Source organism: Anthonomus grandis, chromosome 12 (genome assembly GCF_022605725.1).
Source record: "Anthonomus grandis grandis chromosome 12, icAntGran1.3, whole genome shotgun sequence".
In the NCBI taxonomy this organism is placed as follows: domain Eukaryota; kingdom Metazoa; phylum Arthropoda; class Insecta; order Coleoptera; family Curculionidae; genus Anthonomus; species Anthonomus grandis.
The window spans coordinates 17,794,600-17,818,948 of NC_065557.1; the positions used below are offsets into that span (position 1 = coordinate 17,794,600).

At 27.9% G+C, this 24,349-nt stretch overlaps 1 protein-coding gene across 16 annotated transcripts in view; it reads left to right on the forward strand.

Moving 5' to 3' along the window:
• The window catches only part of LOC126743099 (CUGBP Elav-like family member 4), an 885,098-nt gene that overhangs the window by 827,916 nt on the left and 32,833 nt on the right, over positions 1-24,349 (forward strand). For all 16 annotated transcript variants that reach the window (XM_050450048.1, XM_050450052.1, XM_050450047.1 and 13 more), the window contains 2 exons: positions 18,403-18,549; positions 18,941-19,076. In XM_050450048.1, the coding sequence (XP_050306005.1) occupies positions 18,403-18,549; positions 18,941-19,076 (283 nt within the window). The remainder of the gene's footprint in view (positions 1-18,402; positions 18,550-18,940; positions 19,077-24,349) is intronic.

Consider the following 24,349-nt stretch of genomic DNA (forward strand, 5'->3'; position numbering starts at 1 on the left):
AAAGTTGCATTAATATCAATGTCCTTAAAAATACTTTAATTATATTTGAAATTTGCCTTAAAAATCCATGCTTGTTGTTTTCATCGAAAACTTTATTAAGATTTTTAAAACTCTTAAATTTTCTGTTTCCTCATATACTTTGCTTAAAAGTTAATAAAAATTTTTGATAATCTTCATATTTTAAGAATAAGAGCCTTTTTTAAGTTTGTTATGGCCTTGCTTACAAACCTTTCTTTTATTTTTATAAATATCAATTTTTATTTTACTGGTTATTATTTGATAATTTTTTTAAATATGTCAATTGCTTTTGAGGAAGATTTAGAAAAATCTCGCTATAGCTCCTAATGGAGCCTTTAGAAAAAGTTTTCTCCTTTAATAACTAAATTATTTACAAGTGTTAATTAGGTAAAAAGGATAAAATGTTCATAGGAACTCAAGATCATAGATCATCATTAATAAGTAAATCCACCAATGCTATTATTATTTTTCCTAACCGCTTAGAACTAAATAAAAAGGTTACTTTAGAAATTTTTACCCATTATCCATCGTTTTATCTATGCAAAACAATAAACCGGTAAGGCGAGATCTGGAGTACGTAAATCAATGTATTTATGAAATAAATCAAACTTCGGGCTGATTCGTAAACAAAATTAATGGTCTAACTAAAGATGTATAAATACGATATATAGAGCTAAATATTACGCGAAAAAAGAAATAATAAACGTTAATTGAACGACCGATGTGCTGCCCTTTACCAAAATTGTCCGACTACATTAGGCCGGTCAGATGCATCCCGAATTATAAGATCTATGTCATTCATATGACTTGGCTTATTTACATAAGCCTAGCAACAGAGACAAATTTTAAAAGTGTATTATACTGTGAACAAAAAATTTAAACATTAAGCGATTTTTAATGTTTTTTAACTGCTTATTTAAGTTCTTATCAAAAATATCATAAAATATATAATATAATCATATCTTTTTTATCTAAGACTGTGGAATTTCTGTTTTTTCGTTGCATGTACATGGATGTTTCGGCACTCGAGAAAGAAATTTGCCAAAAGTGTATGTTTATTTTTGATTTTCGTTTTAAATTCTTCATTTTTTTTAAGTATCTATTTATCTAGGGCCTAGCATTTATGATATTATTTTAACTCTTAAATATTAAAAAATAAGTATCATTGTATTTTTAAATATACTTATTCAAAAAGGTATGTTTGCGGTCGCTATTCAGAATCATAATACAACTCATTTTAAGATTAGAAACAAGACGAAAGCAATTAGTCAAGAAGATTTCGTCTTCATTACGCTGCGACTGGCAGTGGCTGTTTTATAACAGCAACTTCGCTTTTTTAAGAGCATTCATTACCTTAAACACCTGACCTAATAAATCTTATGAATTGTCCCTTTTGACAAAGAGGGAGGTTAAATAAAATAGAATGGCAGGTATTATTTAGTTCTTTGTTCCAAAAGCGTCCCCTCTCTTTGTTTCGAATGATAAATTTTCATTAAAATGAAACTAACAATCTAAGGGAAATTGTTGAATTGTTTGCTGCAAAGCAACTATTAAGTTTCTATGAAATTTAATTTTATGTTTGAATAGTATGCTTAAAATTGACAGTGCAATGCGTGATATTAGTATTTCAGTTTCGTAGAAAACATTTATAAAATATTATTAATATATAAATTCAAACAATATATTGATCATATGTTTTATGTAATCATATACCTAAGATATTCAATTTTCTGATTCATTTTCATCCTAATTTCAACTTACGTTAATTGCTTTTATTAGAAATGCAGACTTATTTTAATTAAGCTAATTTTATAATTATAATTATCTTCCGCTAGGTATTTTTTATATTCTACAGGTAATTTATTTTTTGTTTTTGATATCACAATCATTTTGTAGTATCATCACCTAGTTAATATCATTATTAATTGGTTGGTTAGAAAAATATAACTCTGAAGGTAGATTGTTAAAGATAAGTTTGCATTTTTTTGTTAAATTTTGTACTTAATATTATTTATTAGGTAATTTTTTTAAACTATTTCAAACTATTTAATTACAACATTTTTAAGTACACCTGACATTTATAAATATGTTTAACGTACAGTATATATTATATCAATTATGTATGAGTATTGCAGTAATACTGCAATGTATAATGTATATATATTAGTTATAAAATTACAACCAAAACTCCCACCCGACATATACTACAATATTTAGTATCAATAAACAGACACTTCTTAATGAAAAAAAAATCAATTGTCAATATAGTTTTGTTATATTTTATATTTAAATAAATAAATAAATAATATGTAGGAGCTTACCATACTGGCTTACCACTATCAAATAATTCTAGGAGAAACGTATACAATTTTAACTACTTTAGCGACTTGACCTCTGAATTTCAATTTTGAATTAAAGAAAACTTCAAAATTTTCCTATTTACAGACCGATCGTTTCATTACGTATTAACAATTTAAAGTAGTTTTTACTCAGTCTCTCTTTAAAGCCAAATGCGTTACTGTTGATTTCAGTTCCAAGCTTAAGTCCATTATCATAAGAGTATCTATTGGAGGAGTATGGATTGAATCCAAATTTCCATCAATTTAAAAGTCGTAAAACCTGGAATCTCTTTAGAAGTTGCGTATCGCCTGCATATTGATGATTTTTTAATTTACAACTTGGCATGTCATTTACAAAACTCCTTAAATATTAAAAATAAAAGTCTCAAGATAGAGCTCTGTCGACTCACAGGGAGCTTAAGAGAGATATTTTTTTAGATAATTACCTTTTGACTCCCGATACCTTAAATCTTGTTTTACAGTATGACTGATAAATAGGGTCATAAAAGTCCAAATAGGATTCAAATATTTCTTTAAATGGTTATCTTTCTAGATGCAGTGACTTTAATTTATATTTCGAAACTTTATATTTAGATGGCGTCACTCACTCCAAAATAAGTAAATGAATAAATAATCTTTTACTGGCTTTTCGTCAAAAATTCTATTCGTAAAAGAAGAATTAGAAAGATCTTTCGAACCTAGTTTATAAATTGTGTTACTTATTTAACTAGTTTTTAATACCACAGGTTCTGTAGTAAATTTTTTTCCTAAATAACTAGCAACTATTTTAAAAAGCATCGATAAGTTCGCATATATTTCATTTTATAAAACTTCGTTATTACACAAACTTTAAATTATGCATATACATGGTTCCAAACTTTCTTTAGCCACATTTCACTTAAAACTGCTACTAGTAGTTCAAACTCTAAACAATTATCAATTGGCTAAGACACTAGTAGCATATCAAATGATGCATGTCAATTAGAATTTATGAGACATTTAATAGCGACTATTAGCATAATTACTTATCTTACTGGAAAAGGTTTCCGTTAAGAGAAACAATTGATGATAAAAATTATTTTATCTCCGTTATTTCCTGGTGAAACCGATATTTTATAAATTATTATGAAATAAATTTCACAATAAGATAAAAATCTGAAAGCTGTACTTTATAAAACATTCAACAACATTCCGGATTCTTTACCGCATAAATTCTAATTATCTTTGTATTTGTCTAATTATTAAAGTTAACCAAACAAACGTATTTTTTTATTTGACCTAATACAAAAAAAAAACTATTTACCTCAAACTATTTAGTAGCCAGTATCTAATACTTTGACACTCTATTATCTTATTAGTTCTTAATTCTTCCACATATCAGTATTAGGTTCCCCACGCTATTTAATAATAAGCAGTTAAAAAGTTATTTTATTACAACTTATTTATCGCTTACAGCTTTGGTTATATATTTTTTAGCATATTATTCATTAAAAGTTCAAATTTATTCCAAAAGAATATTAATTATTTAATAATGGGATTTACGTAAGTAAAAGAGATTTTAATTTGGAGCTTATCCTGCTTTCCACGGCAGAGAATTTTCTGTAGGGAGTAACCATTCAAAATTTTCTATTGAAGCTTTTATTGAAAATAGCCGCCTATTTACATAAGACCGTGAATATTTTAGTAAAATTTGTAATGAACTTGCAATGATTTATTATAATTGTTTGAAAAAAATAGTTATTTATCTCAGTAAACATTATGTAGTTATATATTCAATGCCTAATTGTTGTGAAGTGTTCAGTTAAAAATATAGTACAAAATAGCATGTTTAATATGATTTATTTACAAGATTATTTTCTTAACTTTCCATTAACTTGTCACTCAGTTAAGTTGGTTACCCCCTAACGTAACGTGTAAACACATTTTATCCTTACCCTTCCTCTAAGTAGACATCAGCTACAGCCGTTTCCCCGGCAATTGACATGCGACGATGTCGTCAAAGATTTTCATTAAACGCTCTGTTTCTAGTTTAATAACGGCCGGGTTGTATGACTAAATTGTTTTTATTGTCCTTATGATAATACACTGAAGTTTATAGTAAATACGAAATGAGACGCGGTTACAATTTTAATGAAAATACAATTGAATTCAGCTATTATGCATGTTGAGTTACTTATTATATTGGGTATTACGTCACTTATAGCAAAAATCAATTTAGAAATTTTTTATCTCACACGCTCAACAATTATTGAAAAGAAGAAGAAAATAGACTTATTCACGTATTTAAAAGAAATATGAACTTAAATCTGTAACGATACCGTTCGATATATTTAATTTAATTTAAGTTCAATAAGTTTTAAATACAATAATTTACTTGAGGTATAATAGATTTTTTTATATACCTAGGAGCTGAGGTTCAATCTATTAATCTCTGAGCTCGTTTCTTCTTTTCAATATCCTACCTAACTTTGTTATGAATATTATAATTAAAAAACGATAAAATACAACAAGAAGACCTACTTTTTTTAAAAAATACCTAATTTGAACCAACGTTTCGGTAGTTATATCTACTACCGTTATCAAGGTAATTAAAGTAAAATTAAATTAAATTAAAAATAAAATATACTTATCTTTCAAATTTTTAGTAATCCAGTCTCATCAAAATTTCTTCCTAATTCGAAAATACTTTATATACTTTTTTATATGATTTGACGGTTTATTAATAGTTTGACAAACTATTTTGAAAGATAACAAAATTTTCAAAGGTTACTTTTTTAAAAATTAAAGGGGTGTGATCTTAATGTAAATTAATCATAGAAAATACATGAATATCAAATATTTTAAATCATTAATTAATTTTGAGAATACCCTGATCTACCTCTCTCTTTAGCAAAGGAATCCATGTATTATGAAAATCAACCGAACAAGTAGCTAAGCATTTATCTTCATTTAACATTATAAATGCACTTTCCTTTAGCTTACGTAATTTTGAAATTGGTTCCTTTGCTAAAATTGAGGAAGCATTCCAGTCTATTCTGTGGTTATTGTCGAATGCATGTTGTGTAATTTTTGATTTTTGAAATTCATTGTTTTTTATGTAAGATTTATGTTCATTAATTCTTTTTGGTAATGGTCTACAGGTTTCACCTATGTAAAATTTACCACAAATACAAGGAATTTTATAGATTACATTTTTATTAAATTCATTTTCATTGAAAGGTTTAGTTTTTGTTAATAAGTATCGTAATGTGTTTTGTGATTTAAAAATAGTTCTTATATTAAATTTTTTAGCAATTCTTTTTATCTTATCAGAAAAACCTGGAATAAATGGTAAAATAAGATTTGTCGTAAAAAGTGGTTGATTCAATTTTATACGTGGATTATCAAACTCTTTAAAGCAATTTTCTAAAAATTCTTTGGGATAATTATTTTGAATTAAGATATTTTTAATAAAATCTTTTTCAGTTGCTAAATATTGATTATTACAAATAATGTGTGCACGATCATATAAACTCTTTACCACTCCTTTCTTTACCATTATTAGATGATTAGAATTAAAATTAAGATATCTATTAGTAAATATGGTAAAGAAAGGAGTGGTAAAGAGTTTATATGATCGTGCACACATTATTTGTAATAATCAATATTTAGCAACTGAAAAAGATTTTATTAAAAATATCTTAATTCAAAATAATTATCCCAAAGAATTTTTAGAAAATTGCTTTAAAGAGTTTGATAATCCACGTATAAAATTGAATCAACCACTTTTTACGACAAATCTTATTTTACCATTTATTCCAGGTTTTTCTGATAAGATAAAAAGAATTGCTAAAAAATTTAATATAAGAACTATTTTTAAATCACAAAACACATTACGATACTTATTAACAAAAACTAAACCTTTCAATGAAAATGAATTTAATAAAAATGTAATCTATAAAATTCCTTGTATTTGTGGTAAATTTTACATAGGTGAAACCTGTAGACCATTACCAAAAAGAATTAATGAACATAAATCTTACATAAAAAACAATGAATTTCAAAAATCAAAAATTACACAACATGCATTCGACAATAACCACAGAATAGACTGGAATGCTTCCTCAATTTTAACAAAGGAACCAATTTCAAAATTACGTAAGCTAAAAGAAAGTGCATTTATAATGTTAAATGAAGATAAATGCTTAGCTACTTGTTCGGTTGATTTTCATAATACATGGATTCCTTTGCTAAAGAGAGAGGTAGATCAGGGTATTCTCAAAATTAATTAATGATTTAAAATATTTGATATTCATGTATTTTCTATGATTAATTTACATTAAGATCACACCCCTTTAATTTTTAAAAAAGTAACCTTTGAAAATTTTGTTATCTTTCAAAATAGTTTGTCAAACTATTAATAAACCGTCAAATCATATAAAAAAGTATATAAAGTATTTTCGAATTAGGAAGAAATTTTGATGAGACTGGATTACTAAAAATTTGAAAGATAAGTATATTTTATTTTTAATTTAATTTAATTTTACTTTAATTACCTTGATAACGGTAGTAGATATAACTACCGAAACGTTGGTTCAAATTAGGTATTTTTTAAAAAAAGTAGGTCTTCTTGTTGTATTTTATCGTTTTTTAATTATAATATTCATAACAAAGTTAGGTAGGATATTGAAAAGAAGAAACGAGCTCAGAGATTAATAGATTGAACCTCAGCTCCTAGGTATATAAAAAAATCTATTATACCTCAAGTAAATTATTGTATTTAAAACTTATTGAACTTAAATTAAATTAAATATATCGAACGGTATCGTTACAGATTTAAGTTCATATTTCTTTTAAATACGTGAATAAGTCTATTTTCTTCTTCTTTTCAATAATTGTTGAGCGTGTGAGATAAAAAATTTCTAAATTGATTTTTGCTATAAGTGACGTAATACCCAATATAATAAGTAACTCATTATGAATTCGTCACAACAATACAGATTTTACTTATTATGCATGTTGTTTTACTTTTGACGTTATCCGATGTTTCGTTTTCAAAAAACCATCATCAGCTTAGTTATTTTATATGGCCTGAAATAAAAATGCGCATTGTATCTAATTAAATTTTTTATCGTGAATTCAACGATGTATTTCATATTATATTCTTTTAGTATATTAAACTTAAGTATTTTAAGTTTTTTTCTATTTTTAATTTGTTTTAAGTTTTTGAAAAATTTAGATATGGATTATTAAGAGAAGAGAACATCGATCATGTTAGTTGCACTCCTGGTGAAGCCCTATTCTTTTGGTTTTTAAACAGTCAATAGGTGGCAACATCTAGGTATAGGAGCTTGAATCAAAATAGCAATCTACTATAAGGCCTTCCAAAACGAGTCATATCCGAAGCAAATAAGTGGTATTGCAATTACTCTTTGGAATAACTGATAAGTGGCAGTGGCAGTGATCCAGTATGAATGCATCACTCTAGAGTACGTTAGAGCGTTGAGCTACTTGATCATACGGATTTTAAGATATGCGTGCACCAGGTATTTAAATGGTTTCTAAAATACGCAAATTTAAGTCTTATACAAAAAAAATGGACCTTTAAATGTACCCAAAAGGCAACTAATATTAAATTATAAATATTGTTATATAAATAATAAATATTCATATATAAAAAAACATAATATATAAATACAAATTTTAATCTATTTAAAGCCAAGAGTGATGAAAAGTATGAAACTAATTATCATTGATCATTAGAAAGAATACTTAGAAAATAATATATTTCTTTTCGACAAAATATTTATCTTCAGTTTTAAGATACTACCTATTTAATTTGAGGCAAGGATATAATATCTGCTCTAAACTCTATAACAACAATTATAGTAACTATAACTATTTGTTAATTACATCTGTGGAGATTTGTTCGTTATATGCTATCTTGTTAGCATATTAGTTAACGATCGAATAAATTTAAGCATAATTTGTAGTTATATATTGCCACAAAAATTAAATAAAACATATTTTCAGTGATTTAAAAAACTTGAGAATAAAATTTTATGTGTTATAAATTATAAACTGTGAGGCCTGAGTAGAATATAGTATTCGATTCAACTCGCAGTAAGGCTTATAGTAAATAAGGTAAAATTTCAAAGAATTGTGTCTAGTATTTTGAGAACAATTTTGAATAGATTTTCGAGGAAACTGCTGCAAAGGAACAAGAAAATTTCATTGAGAGGCTTGTGTTTACTGTTGTATTTTGCACTAGTCTTTTGACTTGCTTGAGATGTTTATAATAATTTATATAGAACCTATAAGTTTTTTAAAATCTATTCTTTCTTCAAATTGATTTTTTATTGACACTTTGTCAATGAGAGAAATGAAAAACTATCTTTAATAAGTAAATCATGTCGTTATTCAATGTTATTTTTTATTGAATATTGACTAAAAATATGCCAAAAATGTTCAGGAATAATTTTTAGGAGGCCTTTGTTCTTGGGACTGATATTTAGATATAATTTTATAAATACTATCATTGCCGACCCCGGTGGCAACGTGTCCAAACGTTTACGATGTGGTCGTGTGGTCTCAGGTTCGAATCCTAGCATGGGCATGGTTGTATATGTTTTTCTTCTCTTCTACAAAAAAAAATTAAAATAAACAAAACTAATCAATGCCACAGTCGTAAAAACAAGTTGAGTTCATTGGAAAGAAGAAAAAATATTACCAGCGTGGATTTATATTTATCAAAACTAATTTATTTCTGATAATCTCCTAATTTTGCTTGATGTTTTTTCTTTTTTTTTTAACTGAAACTGAAAGGCTACAACTAAGTAAGTTTCTATCCTCTTACAGGCAATTGTAAAATGATAAATATACTTCAGCAAATAATATGGTTTTGTGTTTATTCTTATACATTAACAAAGAACTTACTCATAAGAAATGTAAATAGAGCGGTTGCATAAAACAACAACTAAAAACTCAAATATATCTAGGGTTCTGTTTAAATCGACAAAGCTCACCATGCAGATGTGCCCTGCAAAGTTATTTATCTGACTTTTCATATTTTTGTTTTAAAACGTTCGAAAAGGCATTCTGAGATAAACTTAATGCTTATAACAAAACCTCAGATTGACCAGCCTGACTCATAAAAAAAACGCGACGTAATAAGACATAAAAAAATCATCCCTCTACCTCGCAGTACACATTAAGCAAGGCTTGGATCATCTCATCCTGAAACGGAAAAAGAACATATTTTAGGATCAGATTTTGTCTTACTATCCTGTTGCACGTGTTGTCCTGCTCGGGACGTCAGATTCTTTTAGGTTGGGTGGTCTTAAAGGGCCGGGTAGTTCTGGAGGGTCAGGTGGTCGTGGTAGGCCGGATTGTCTTGGTGGGCCTGGTAGTGCCTATCGGCCGGAGATATCCTCTTCTAGGTGGTTCCTCCTTCTAAAGGAGTTTGGATCTGGGCAGTCATTGAATGTCGCGTTTGACCTTAAGTGTTGTCTACGCGGTATCTTTGGAAATGTAGTTATTGCGAACATACCACCGTATGTTACCTGCTGTCCTAAGGAGAGCCTAGGTCTTAAGCCATATCTTTTAAACTATATAGTCGATATTGTAAGAGCATTCTCCACAATATGTGACGAGTAATGAGTAAGACTTAATGAATTATATGAATCAAATGTTTGTGTTTTAGATAAAAGAGATCCAATAGAGACCTGCCCTGAAATTTTAATAACACTATATCACACTGAAATGCGTGGCATTATTTAAAAACTTATCTTCTCTGAAAATTTAAAAACAATAACTGATTTATTATAAATTAATCCACAAGCATAATGCCTGTTTTAAAAAATTTTAAATATTTAAATAGATATTTTCAATAGTTTATCTGTTGGAGCGAGAAGTAGTATTAAATATTGAGAAAAGCAATTATTTTTAAAAAACTGCAATAAAGCAGGCGTTGAAAAGTTAAAAACCCCTTTACATTTTACCAACATTTTCCTTTTAACTACCAAACCTTCGTTTCTTAAATGAGATAAAGTTCTGTAAATTTTGTTGAGGTCAATCAAGTTACAAATATTTTTATTAGACGTTTATAGATTTTCCCGCTGCTCCTCTATCCAAATTCAATATTTTATAACAAATACATGTAGAATTGATATAAGAATATTGATATTCAATTATTTATTTGTAACTTTTTTGAGATGTTCTTTCAGCATAACTTCTTTTTTCTTGACCATGGCAATTTCGCTTATTACCGACAAAAAAAGTTTATTTTTAGCAATTTAGTTTAACCTTGCAGCCCTTAATAAAGCAGCCTATGTACACAATTTAAGGTACAGTGAATGTATCACATCTAAAATCCCTGATAAAAATCGTAAAATAAAAGAAAAAAGTAAGATGGATTCGCTGTTTAAAATTAAATTACGTTAAAAGATTTGATCATAGTCTTTTAAAATATTGTAATAAAATTCAGGAGCACCCTTTTATTGGCAACGTCAATAGAGTTTTTGACGCCTAACCTAACTCGCCTTGGCTGTCGTTTAATTGTTTCCAAGATAAAAACTGACCAAACAATTAAAACTGAATAAAATTTCACCAAGTGCGTCCTTTTTAAATCCTGCTGGAACAATTTCGAAATACTTAGAAATTCCGTCATTGTTTTTGCCGAAAAAGACCAATAATTTCAGGAGAATACTGACAGTCAAAGCAAGCAAGTATATAAATTCTAAAAAATTTAAAATATAAGGATTTACAATAATATAACCTAAATTGCGGCCAAAATAGGGCCCTCAAACAAGTTGAACTATTTAAAAACTAGACATTATAGATGAAAATATTAAACCAAAGTAAGTAGAGAACCCTAAATAAACCCTACGAATCATGTTAACTATAGGATACGAGTAAAATAGTACAATAACTAGGAGAATAATTAAGGTGTTTACATGTTCATAATAATATTATAATTTAGTATGTCTAATATACTTATTATATAATATGCACTCTATTAGCCATATCAGAGGAGTAAAACATTTTAGTTAAAAAATTGTTAAACTCTTTTGTAAGACTCTTTTTTAGCCTTTTCTATGGAAAGTTAAAATCTCGATTAAGAAACATATATAAAAACAAACGATTTCTTTAATATTTTTTAGCATTTATACTGGTCCCAAATTAATCATTTTGGTAAGTCAAAATAATTAATTCTTATTTAAGAATAAAAATTCATTTAAAGTCCGGGAATTCATTAAGCAAGACGACACCATATGATTGGCAAAAAGGTGTTAATCCAAACATATTTAGAATTGATGTGGGAATATCGATATTTAAATATTTTTTGTAACTTTGATTGAGTTGTTCTTTCAACATAACTTCTTTTTTCTTGACTGTAGTAATTACACTTATTACCAGCAGAAGAACTTTACTTTTAACACTTTAGTTTGGCCTTGTAGCCCTTAATGAAGCACCCTGGTTACATAATTTAAGGCATCTGTTAATTCACATTCAAAATCCTTGATAAAAAAAAAACATTGGAAAATAAAAAAGTAAGACAAACTTACTGCTTAAAATTATATTACGTTAAAAGGTTTGATCATAGCCTTTTTAAATTTTGTAATTTGTTATGTCTAATATGTTTAGTGTTTATGCACTCTATTAGTAATATTAGAGGAGTAAAATATTTTAGTTAAAAAATTTTGCCTACTTGGAGAAACAAAGACAAAACACTCTTTGGCTTTTTGCCTTCTCCAAGCAAGTAAATAACTTGAAATATAAATTATATGAAAACAATCGACCTCTCTCATTTTTTTAGCATTTGTAATGCTCCCAAATTAGTCATTTTGTCAGTTATGTCATAAGATGGATAAGATGGCTGTTATAGATCAAGCAATGCACCATGGTCCATTCAATTTTAGTTCATTACGCAAGACGACACCATATGTTTAACAAAAAAAATTAAGAACTTTTTACCAATATACTCCAACACTGTTTTTGTCTGCATTAGTGTCGAGCTCAACTAAATAAAAATAAAATATATCGAAAATGTTCAAATTATATTTCAATCCGTTTCCATTAAATGATTTTATTGTGGAAGCCGGGAAATTTAAAACATTTTATTGTGCGGTATTTTGCGATGACATTTTGCGCGAATTCTTGACAATCAGTAACCCTGGGCATTCAATAACAGGTTGTCTGTTGGGGCCTTTACGAAACGGCAGCATCTAACAGAATTGAATAGCGTTCCCCCGAACTTGGGATTTAACGATTTCTAATAGATTTGCTTGGGCGATGGAGCGTAGCCTCGCTGAGACAGAGACGGATCCTTTGAGTCAATCTAACAGATGATGAGAAATTATTTCTCCGCAGTAGGTCGGTTGACATTAAAAGCGAATTCGAACCTCAATTGAGGATTTAATTCCGGTTTCGTCTGTTGTATACAAATAATGGCAGTTTATTATTTCTGTTTGATTTTTTTAACCAAAAAAAAAATATATATATAGAAGACATATTTACATATGTAAAATATAAGCTTATGCAATTTAATCTGAATTTTACCAGGGCTGCATTTTGATGACATGTTTGCTGTTTCTATACATCAATAATCGGGTATTTCGAAAACTATAAATTCTCAAGATAGATAAACTTACCTTTATTTTTAATCCGACAGTACAAAAAATAGGGGGTTGCTATGTCACAAAAATAAATTACTGTTGGCAATTTTTTCGGTAAGTCAATCTTCTTCTAGATGGAACATCAACCATAGGCAAAGATAACGCCTAAACTATACGAGGTAGAGCAAAAAGTTTTAAAGCAAAACCTTTTTCCTTTAATCCTCAATAGCTCCTTTTTCGAATCTGTTCTTTGGATTTTAAAATACTTGTGGTTTGCAGATGTCTTCTTTCAGGGCACCGTTGACAACAAATTCTAGACGTTAAATTTCTTCTAGCAGCCTTCGGGGTATGCGTCACATCAATAAGTTTCTCACGTGAACTGTACACCATAAAAATCTGATTTGATTTTTTAAATCGTTTGATAAATATTACAAAATAATAATACTCTAATAATTAAATAATAATATAATAACTCCTAACCTCATATTTCAATCAGATCTAGCTGATGTATATTTTAGTATTGGTCATATGTTCTATTTAGCACTATAGACACTAAACAGATTGACCGGAAAACACTCTTATCAAAAACTTTAAAGAGAAAAATTATAAGAATATTACCTATAAAATAAAAAAATAAAATAGTGTATATATTATATTTAATAATAAAACAAAAATATTCGCAAGTCGATCCTGTCCTGGGCCCTTGTCAGAGAAGGATATTGTTCATCTCAACTTCTTCGTTCCATTTTGCTCATCATCCTTTCCTCAAAGCCACGCCAATTGATTTGCTCCGAAAGGATCAGTGTTGGATTTACTTGAAAACTACTTTTAGACATTTCGAATGGCGTTTTTTTTTCTGATATAGAGTTATGCGGCAGATAAAAGTTTTAGGACCCCTTTAGATTTTTTCTTAAATGTATCGGAAGTTTATAGCTGGAAGAAAAGAAATAAAATACGCCAACCGTCAATGTGCTGAAATAACGATAAATGTGTTTTGTATCAGGTTATAATCTTAAATCGATGATAAATTGAGGGCATGTTCTTTTAAGTACGGGTACAAATAAATTAAATTTAAGATTAAATATTAAAATATAAAATTTTTGGAAAAGGCGTGTAGTTGTTATCCATGAAGCATCGTGTTTAATAAGTAACTGCGATTTTTATTTATCTGCCTTGTTTACACAACTATATAGTCTACAGAATAAGTAGGTCTTAAATTAGTCTATTTACACAAGATTTTTTCTGCCCCTTGGATATGATATGAAAAAAAAGTAAGATAAAAAGTGTTTGTTTTAAAATACTAATTTTGTTGGCAGTATGCTATGTAAATAAAATACCTAAAATTTATGATTTGTTTATTTTTACTTAAGATTTAGATATTTTTTTAATAGTTTATTTGATGATTTGGAAGGTACTCGATCGGAAATAAAGGGTTCTATCAGGTGGCCAGCCCAGTCCCCTGACTTAGCATTGCTAGATTTTTTGTGGGGATATCTTCTTATTTTAAGGGACAAATTTACACTAAAGAGCTGAGAAATTTGGAGGATTTAAAAAACAAAATTTACACGTGAGCTAATAACACGGTACCAACTCTGTCAAACCGAGAACGGTCAGCAATTTGAACATTAACTATAATTTTTTTAAATTATTCTTTTTTTATAATCGTTTTAAGCTGTATTAATAGTAGATTAAATAAGAATTAAATAATATGATTATAATAAGCAATTATCTCAAAAACCATCAACATTTGTCGTATAGTGTATTATTATATATACTATAGTAATATAGTGTATTTTTAATGTAGAATTAAATGAAGAGTAAAAATTCGGAAAAATATGCAGGGCATTTGATTTAAAAATCTTTCTTGCTAATAAAAACCTTGTTTGGGAGACACATTTACCAATACTGTCAACAAAATTAGTATTTCTAAACAAACACTTTTTATCTTAATTTTTTTTATATCATATACCGGAACAAAAAAATCGTGTGTAAATAGAGTTGGGGCAACCTGTAATAGTTAATAAAATGAATAGAAATTTTTATAGGTCACACACAATTATATTGCATATCTATATGTTCATGGATTTGTACTAGTATATCTGATAATACTATTATTGCTTATACTGTAAATTAACTTAGTAAGCCCTCGCAGAGGTTTGTGAAACAAATATTTACTAATTATGAGAATGACATACCGTGCTTGATGAGATCTATTATGTATGCTTCGGTTAAATATTAAAGTTATAGTTCAGTTTTTAGATTTTAGGCGTTGTAAAGGGTGCACCTAAATAACGTGTACAAACGAAGGTCATAACTACATAAAATCAATAAGTCAAAGAGTTATGCATTAACTAAAAAAATATATATTTATTTTAATATTATTAAGTTTTCTTTTGATAGTCAATACTCAAATTTAGATATGAAATGATTTATGTATTCATGCTATTTTTTTCCTTAGAACTTATTTGCTTAGAAGTAATTTCTTTAATATCCCTAAATAGATTATGGGATTATTGAGGTAAACTATTCCTCAATCTCATTGAAATAGCAATTTATATAAATTTTCAAATGGCTAAGGTGCATTTCATCAATGGGCTTTCAAACAGAAATATACAAGAAAGGTGGTACATAAAGCGCTATCCAAATAAAATGGAACCCGATAATTCAACATTTTCATTATAAGTATTTAGTTGCTGAGAGTCGATCTTCTTCATAAAAGGTGTACCTGCGGGTATTTCTAGATCTTTCCAAGTATTTACGCTCTTTGTGCAGCCAGAGTTCGAAAACTTTCTTAATTCTTAATTCTTTAATACATCGTGATCCTTCTTCCATGACGGATGCATCATGGAGTCTGGCTACCCTCGCAAATAGGTTGAGCTACCACCCAGTGTTAGCTATTTAAGGTTAGAAAAAAGTCTAGGAACGAAATGTGAGGGATATGAAAGGATAAAGTACAACCACGTGTTGACTGGGTGAAGGATAATGTGAATATCCACGAATTGCCTTTATCATTTGAGAACTAACCCATTTTGTTGAGGCATTTATTGTGCTACATGCATGACGTCGCCACAGTACATGTCAGATATTTTGGCTAGAGCATTTAAGTATACAAATGCATTGGAGCTCCCTAAACACCCTGACATAAAAAGCCTATTTTTTTCTGGGGGCATCTACAGTCTCTAATATATACAAAACCAGGTTATACAAAATACAGTGCGGCTCTTAATTGTCTCCCCCTCCTTCTTATCTTTTAAATGCGTTTATATAAAAATTTTAAATTTGGCACTCATCATTAGCAACCTAAATACTACTTTTTGGTCCCTAGCTCATTTTGCAAAACTCCAAATTGGCGGCGAACAAAAAAAAAGTAAAAAAACCAAAAACTTTAAAATGCAAAATCAAAAAACTTTATTTTAGGGTTGTGCAAAATGTAGAGACCAAAAAGTTGTCTTTTAGTTGCTAATGATGTGTGCCAAATTTCAAATTTTTATATAAGTGCATTCAAACGATAAGAGGGGAGGGACAAAGAGCCGCACTGGATACACAACCTATATACAAAAACTATATGACCTATATAAAGAATGTAAATACATTTAAAACCCTAAAAAATATTCCTGGGATGTTTCAAAGAGTATGAGAAACAATGAGAAGAAGATCGAAGGCCAGTACATCAGTTGCACGAAGTCACTTTTATTATAAAATTAATTTATTTTAAGTTAGATTTATGGAAGAAATTACCCTGTAGATTTTGGCTATCGTTTTAGATGTAAAATATTATATTCCTTACGTCGTAACCTACTTTATAAATAAAACTCCCCTTAAAAAAACTTTTTTTCTATTTCAACACCTTGTAGATCAGTAACGAACCGCTTACAGATATTTCTAATAAACTTTAATCGCAAGATAATCCAAATAATGTTCCTTTCCCATTTGTATAAGATATTTAGAAACGCCCTGTATAGCATAACTTAATTATAATTACATATCCAATTAAGCATAACTTAATTGGATATGCGGATAATTTAGAAAAAAAATATTATGTTAATACTGATATTACGTTTTAGCTATTCTCCAATGGTTATATAGTAAATTAGAAGTATCTTTTTAATGGACATTTAAAACTATTAATGTTTTGAATGTTTTTTTTTTTAATATTTGTGCAATTGAGTGAATAAGAGATCTTATATTATGTTTGACCCTAATACATTATTAAACCATAATTAAACTACTTACAAATGATAATTCCAAATTAATTAAATGATTTTTTGGTGCTGCCCGAATAGTCCAATGCCAAAAACGAAAATAATTATGGTAATATATTTTAACATAACATTTTATGTTAACTTAACAATTAGTTGGATTAGAATTAATGCCGAATTGAATGGCAGGGAAATAATGAACGCCTATTGACGCATATAACTAAGCTCCAATTATTATCGGATTATATAACATCACTGCAATAATGAGTTTAAATCTAAGCTCTTAATATTAGTAGTTAGTTATTTAGACTGCAGTTCAGGATTATTTTATAGATATATAGTTTTGCATTTATTTTTTTCTTTTTTGGTAGCATTAACAATTTTTAATATAAGTCAACTTAAAAAATATTGTTATTTATTTTACAAGGTCTTTTTAACTTTAATATTAAAAATTCGCAGTTAATTTAAATTCAAATTTAAAATTTGCAAAAAATAGTAGGTGAGATCGAATAACAAGAAATATGTGAAATATACACACAAATAAAAATAAAATAAAGTGTTGATAAGACCTAAAGCTAAAAACAACACAATCACACTTATACCAGTAGGAACTAAATACATTAAAAGGTATCATTATAATATTCTTTAATATCATAATAAATTCTTACAACAAGCAACCTCTTGACTTCCCTTTTAAATCTGTTAGCCTGGTAAATCTGTCTTATTCTGACAGGCAAATACTGATTGCATTAAATATTTAGAACAAGAAGCCCAATAACATGTTTGGTGGTATCTTTAACTAACTCATTCGAGATTATCCCAATTGCAAAGCAGTTTGATGCAAGTTTTCTACTCAGTTGTTCAATATGTTTTTTATACTTTAGTTATTTATCGTTTTGAATGCCTAAGAATTTAGTAACTGATGTAGTGCTTAACAATTGGTTTTGTAAGTAAACTGATCCCAAGTCACACTTAAATGAGGTAATGTTGGTTCTTGAGACATTTGGTTTAAATCACAGGTGCTTTTAATAATTGAGAATCAGACATATTGGAATTCTAAAAATATCCAATAAGTGCAGCGTTATTTTGTATATGCTGTTTTACATTAAATATACATATATATGGATATAGATATATAATCCTTATATCTATATTTATTTTCTTTTTTAAAAACACTTAAGCTCTTTAATGTCCACATTTAATTGTTTTATAACACACAATTATTTAACATCCGATCCTTTCTTTTTTCAGGGTGCCTCTTCGAGCTTAGTGGTGAAATTTGCGGACACAGAAAAAGAAAGACAGCTTAGACGAATGCAGCAAATGGCTGGAAACATGAGTCTCCTTAATCCCTTTGTTTTTAATCAATTCGGTGCCTATGGAGCGGCGTACGCACAAGTAAGAAAAAGAAAATATTTGGGTCATAATATAAATTTTAGCTTTTGTAAGACAATGTACTATTTTTAACTATAGAAGTTGTAAAGTTTTTTTAATGAACGATTAAGTGGTCGAGAAAAAAAAATTGTATCTTATAGATACTTACACGCTTATTTTCCTTATTTTATTTTATTTTATTTTGTTATAAATAAAATAAAACCATCTCTTTATCAGAAAAAAATTAACTCTGTATAGTTTAACTTTTTTAGGGACTATGATAAGCACTGGTCTATAAAAATAGATTTTAAATCATTTCTCAAACACATATGTTTTTTTAGTAATTCTGATCATTTTATTAGGGGTTAATCCCCAAATATCATATAACAGTTTTAAATATGTTAATTTCTTTTAGCAACAAGCAGCTATAATGGCAGCAGCAACTGCACAGGGTACTTATATAAATCCAATGGGAGCTATTGCCCAGCTACCCACTCACGCTATTAATAGCATAAGTGGAATCGGGAATGCGGTTGTTCCTCCAGCAAATGGTAAGCTTATATATTTAACATGAGATTATATTAGTATTTTTAATATTACAGACAAATAATTTTTAATTTTTTTTAATTTGAGCATCTAAGCATAAATGTGCTTTACTACGACTTAATAAAATAAGTAGCTGAAATTGTTGTACTTATATATTTTGTCAAAGCTACACTAATGGGAAACGTAGAAGAGCAACTTCACTCTTTGAGTTAATAATGGAGTTTCAGGAAACATTTTGCTTGGAGATGGCGTTATTGGTATCTTAGTGGCCAAACACTAGTGACATCTACTCTGTTTTGAATAGTAAATAGATGTGATTAAAAGCCACTTTGTTTTGTCCTAAAAATGTCAAATTTTATATAAGGAAAAGACGATTTATGGGATAGCCTTTTTTAACTAATAAACTTAACTATACTAGTTTATAGTATAGGGATAACTAATTTTTTAATTTGATTTGAGAACGGCTGCTGAAAGTTATCGATTATTAGTTCAAGCTTATGGTAAACAGTCCAATCCAAAAAAATTTATCAACGATGCTTTCAACGGCTTAAAAGTGGTGATTTCTATATTAAGGATCCAGGTCGGCCAAACAATGTTTGCAATTGGAAACGGAAACACGGTTATACTGTCTACTGTTTAGGAAAGTGAGGGTGCTGTGTATTATTAATTGCTAAAATATAGTGTAACGATTACTGGTGAATGATGTCATTAACAGCTAAACGAATTAAACAGAGATTAAAGAAAAAATATCCAGAAAACACCCAAAGACTCGAGAAAGTTATATTTTAAAATGACAATCCTGTAACATGCAATGATATTTAGAATACATCAATCATTTATTCCAATTAATGCGGGAAGACAATCAGAAAAATATTTTACATCTTTTGAAGAGGTAAACATTTGGATTAGTGGAAGTTAGCCTGTAATAAATAAGGCTTATTTTGGTAAGGAATCGAGATAAAATTTATATATATACAATTTTTTAAATTCTTTGTTTGATATAAGATGAAAGAATAACGATGACGCATGAGTTTTTAAATGAAATTGTTTCTTTTCTTCTTTCATCCTTTTACTATACGTTTTACAAGTATGAATCTGTAAATTTATAAAATTTGCCAAATGACTTAACTCAACTTCGAAATGCGGTTTAAGAGTTACTAGAAATGAGAAGAATCTGCTTAGATTTAGAACATTATATTAAACGTCTGTCCTGATGTACGAGTTCTCAGGGATGAAGAATTGAAAGACTTCTAAATTACACGTATTTACATTTTAATATACCTTTTGCTGTTCTTTTTCTTCTCCCCTCCTATTTCCTCTTCAGACTTCTAACTAAATAAAAAATTAATTCAATACTTCTCCATAATATACTTTTCTTTGCAGTATTCTTTAGAAAATTATATTTTTTACTATAGTCTAGCATGTATCTATGCCACAGTTTTATAGTAGTTTTTGATATTTATATGAAAATGTCTACCTATTTTCATGTGAAATTCATAATAAAATCCTTGCGTTACTTTTAAAATTCTTAATCTGATTCAAGGCCTTCTCAGCTCTCTCTATAGCTGTTTAATTGATACTTAATTTATTAAACCCCTGCAATAACCTAAAGTGTAGTTCTTCTTCTCTAGTTTAACCTCCAATTTTATGTTCTTAATTTAATACATATAATGCGCATCGCAAATCTTCACTTATTTTAAAATTAATTTAACCAGGTTTTATTTTTTAGTTAATAGAAACTTATTGTTAAAATTATTTAACAAAAAAATGCTCTTTAATGTTTAAGTAATTATTCTAATACTATTATTTTATGTTAAATGTTGACTATATTTTCGATACTACTATAGTGAATTTATCATGAATGCACAATTTAAATGGTTGCTATTTACTTCCTTGCTAGGTTTGCTTATTTTGTGTTGTCTTTGATATCTTGAATCTAAGTTAAGGCTTTCTTAGCTTTTTCTGTAGCCGTTTGTGTAGTACGTACCAATTCAAACCCTTGCGACCATCATTAATCTAGTTCTTTTTATCAGCTCCAGGTTTTATTTCTTAGTTAATAAAAACTTGCATTTTAATATTCAAATTATTATTTGAATACAATTTTTTATTCTAAAATATGACAATATTTGCACTATCGTAATATTGAATTTATCATATATGCATAACTTAAATGGGTACTATATACTTCCTTGCTAGGTTTTAATATATTTTATAAATATGTAATTTAGAAAAATATGTATGAATGCACCATTCAAACATATTCCTCTAAATTAGAATAAGCTCAGTAAATCGGTGAGTCTTAAGGATAGGAATTATAGATGTTTGCCCAGCCAAACTAATGATTTTTTTTTAATCACATTGAATTAGCGGCTATTTATAAAATAAAATTTGTTACTCTGGCATTTAGATTCCTTTTTAGTTGATCTTATAAAAATTCAGATTCAGGTAAAATTAAGAACATTGCTTTTTCAGGTTTTTATAAATTTAAATCATTTGTATCAAAATAAAAAGTATATCGAGTCTACCTTAAAGACATTGCTCAGTTAATCGATCGCCGAGGCAAATATTATTTCCTTTTTAAAAGGTCATATTTCGAATAGGAACCAAGTAAATGTTTAGATTTTATTCGAGTATGAAATTGCTAGAACAATTGCATGAACCTCGCGGTTTTCCCTAAAAGAAAAGGAACAACATTTAAAAAAAATCTAAATGAGGTTATGCTTGATCACAGAAAAGATTTTTAGCGAAATATACCTATTAGAAGCTATTCAAATTAATATATTGTTTTTTATTAAGTGCATATTATTATTATGTACATATGTATGTTTATATTTTAGCTTTCTTTTTAAATGTTAAAATAAACGATCTATTTATGAAAAGTACAAAAATTATAAATTATCTGTCAGAAATTATTGAAATGTACTTAGCAAAGATGCAGTACCGCAACTTTGATATTCATTACATATTTTGCTTAAGGAAAAGCAATTTTTCTTGGTACAGTTTTGCAAAAATCTATTTTTCTAATTAAATATTATTAGTTACGTAAATATAGGGCAGCAAAACTTTTTTATGGCTTAAGAAAAAATTAAAAAAAAAATTTCTCATCGGTATGTGATAGGTAAAATGCAGATTGACGATTATGTCTGGCGACGACTATAAATTTGCTTTAGTACCATTTACAATTTTATTTGAGTAGCTTATTCAATTTTTAAAAATAGTTCATAATATTTTGGATGAAAACGAAATATAATTAAAGTTTGGAATTTTATAACCTATACCGAAATGTAAAAAATTGTTTAATTGATCAATCGTATAATATTATTTTTATAATACACCATTTATAGTTGATACATTTTTGTCATTACTTTTGTGTTAAACTGTAGAATATATATCTATATTTAAAAATAGCTTAGTACTATACTCTTATATCCGGGTTTCTTGCTATTTATTTTGTATTATGGAATGGTCGATATGCATTATATTATTAGATTTCTATAAATAGATTATTTCATAAGAACCAATATAAAATGTCCTTATACTAACATTAATATTTACCCAACTTGGACTTCTATTTTGTCAGTTATTTACGACTTTATGTTTATGATATTAATACAAGAAGGATAAAGCTCAAAATGAAATTTTTCCTAAAGAATAACTTTTTACAAATTTATCCACAAATCGGAATGAAATAAGAAACATCACTTTTTTTGCTGCAAATCTTATTTAAAAGTTAAACAACAACTGAATTAAAGATGTTCCTATTGGACAAAATTCCAAGTAAAAAGCTTATATTTATTACGAATTACGGTCCTATCCATTGTCAGAAAAAAGGGACGTGGGTGAGCAGCAACCTATAAAAATCACTGATCGTTCTAATACAAAATCAATATCTCCAAATAATTGCCAAACGTATAAAATTGACCAAGATATTTAGGTTTCTAATATTCTAATATAGTATCTTTGGATGTTAATAAAAATATATTTACTAATTAATCTGGATAAAAACAGTTATTTTAGTTTTCATGATATATAAATTAAACTCCAAGCCTTTTAAAATTTCCTTAATGCCAATGTTTCGGCCCATATTAGGCCTTTTTTTAAGGCTACAGAAATAAATTGAGATGTTGAATCATGAAATGGAACATTGGTACAACAAGACTAAGGGTCTATTAATTAGAAAACATACACACAACCCCAATATTAAAATACAGGTATCCAAATTAATCAATTAACAGCTCACATAGCACTTTTGATATTGCATTGCTTAAGTGTTCAAATTAAATATTTCTACTCCTAATATACAAAATTTTTTTTTAAATTTGTTATTTGGTTTGAATCTTTAAATTATCTTACGTTATTAGATTCAGTAAACTACGATGAATTTTTGTGTTTTTGAGAAATTAATGTTTATCGTTATTTCCAAAATGAATTCAGATCTGCTTATTTTCAATATTTTCCAAATTTTCATTTAATTGTCTACTACTATGTTTGTCCCCTAGACTATTCCCTATTTTAGTTGTGCTTTTCATATTACCTTATTTAAGGTTTTTGAATTAAGTTTCAATTTTTGGAAAAATACACATATGGTCACATATGTCACAGCAACACATAAAAATCACCAATCATTCTACGATAAAATCAATAAACTCAAATAATTGCCAAATGGGCAAAAATTACAAAAACATCTAGGCTTTACTTTAGAGAAATAAATTTAATTATCTTTTAGCAAAAATAACAACTGGTCATACATGTTGATACATTTTCAGTTTGGTGCTTTATTTTGTATTAACCTAAAACCGCTAATTTAAACCGAAACATAAACACAAACGCATTTAAAAATAATAAATGGTCGTGGAAACATGCTGTAAATAAAACGTGTGTTAATTAGGGTTTTACCGCCCTTTATTAAATATATTACGTTGTCGGCTAAATAACTGTTTTAAACCTAGAGGGAGCAGTCACTCTTTTAATTAACCGAATAAATAGTAATCCGAATTTAAACCCACATTTTGTTTTTCTGGCATGAGGAAATATTATAGAGTTAACATTAAAACCCTATCATATATTGTATGGCCACATTATTTACATTGACAGTTCAGTATTTGGAATGAAAATATTTGACTATCATTAGATTATATAAGGTACTCTCATTTAATATGTAAATGATATACGGCCATTTATTTACTAGCATATTTGTTTTTACTTATGTTTTATTTGGGTTTAGCTGCAGCCAAAACAGTTCTTTTTTCCAACAGGCATTTAATATTAATACTGTAGT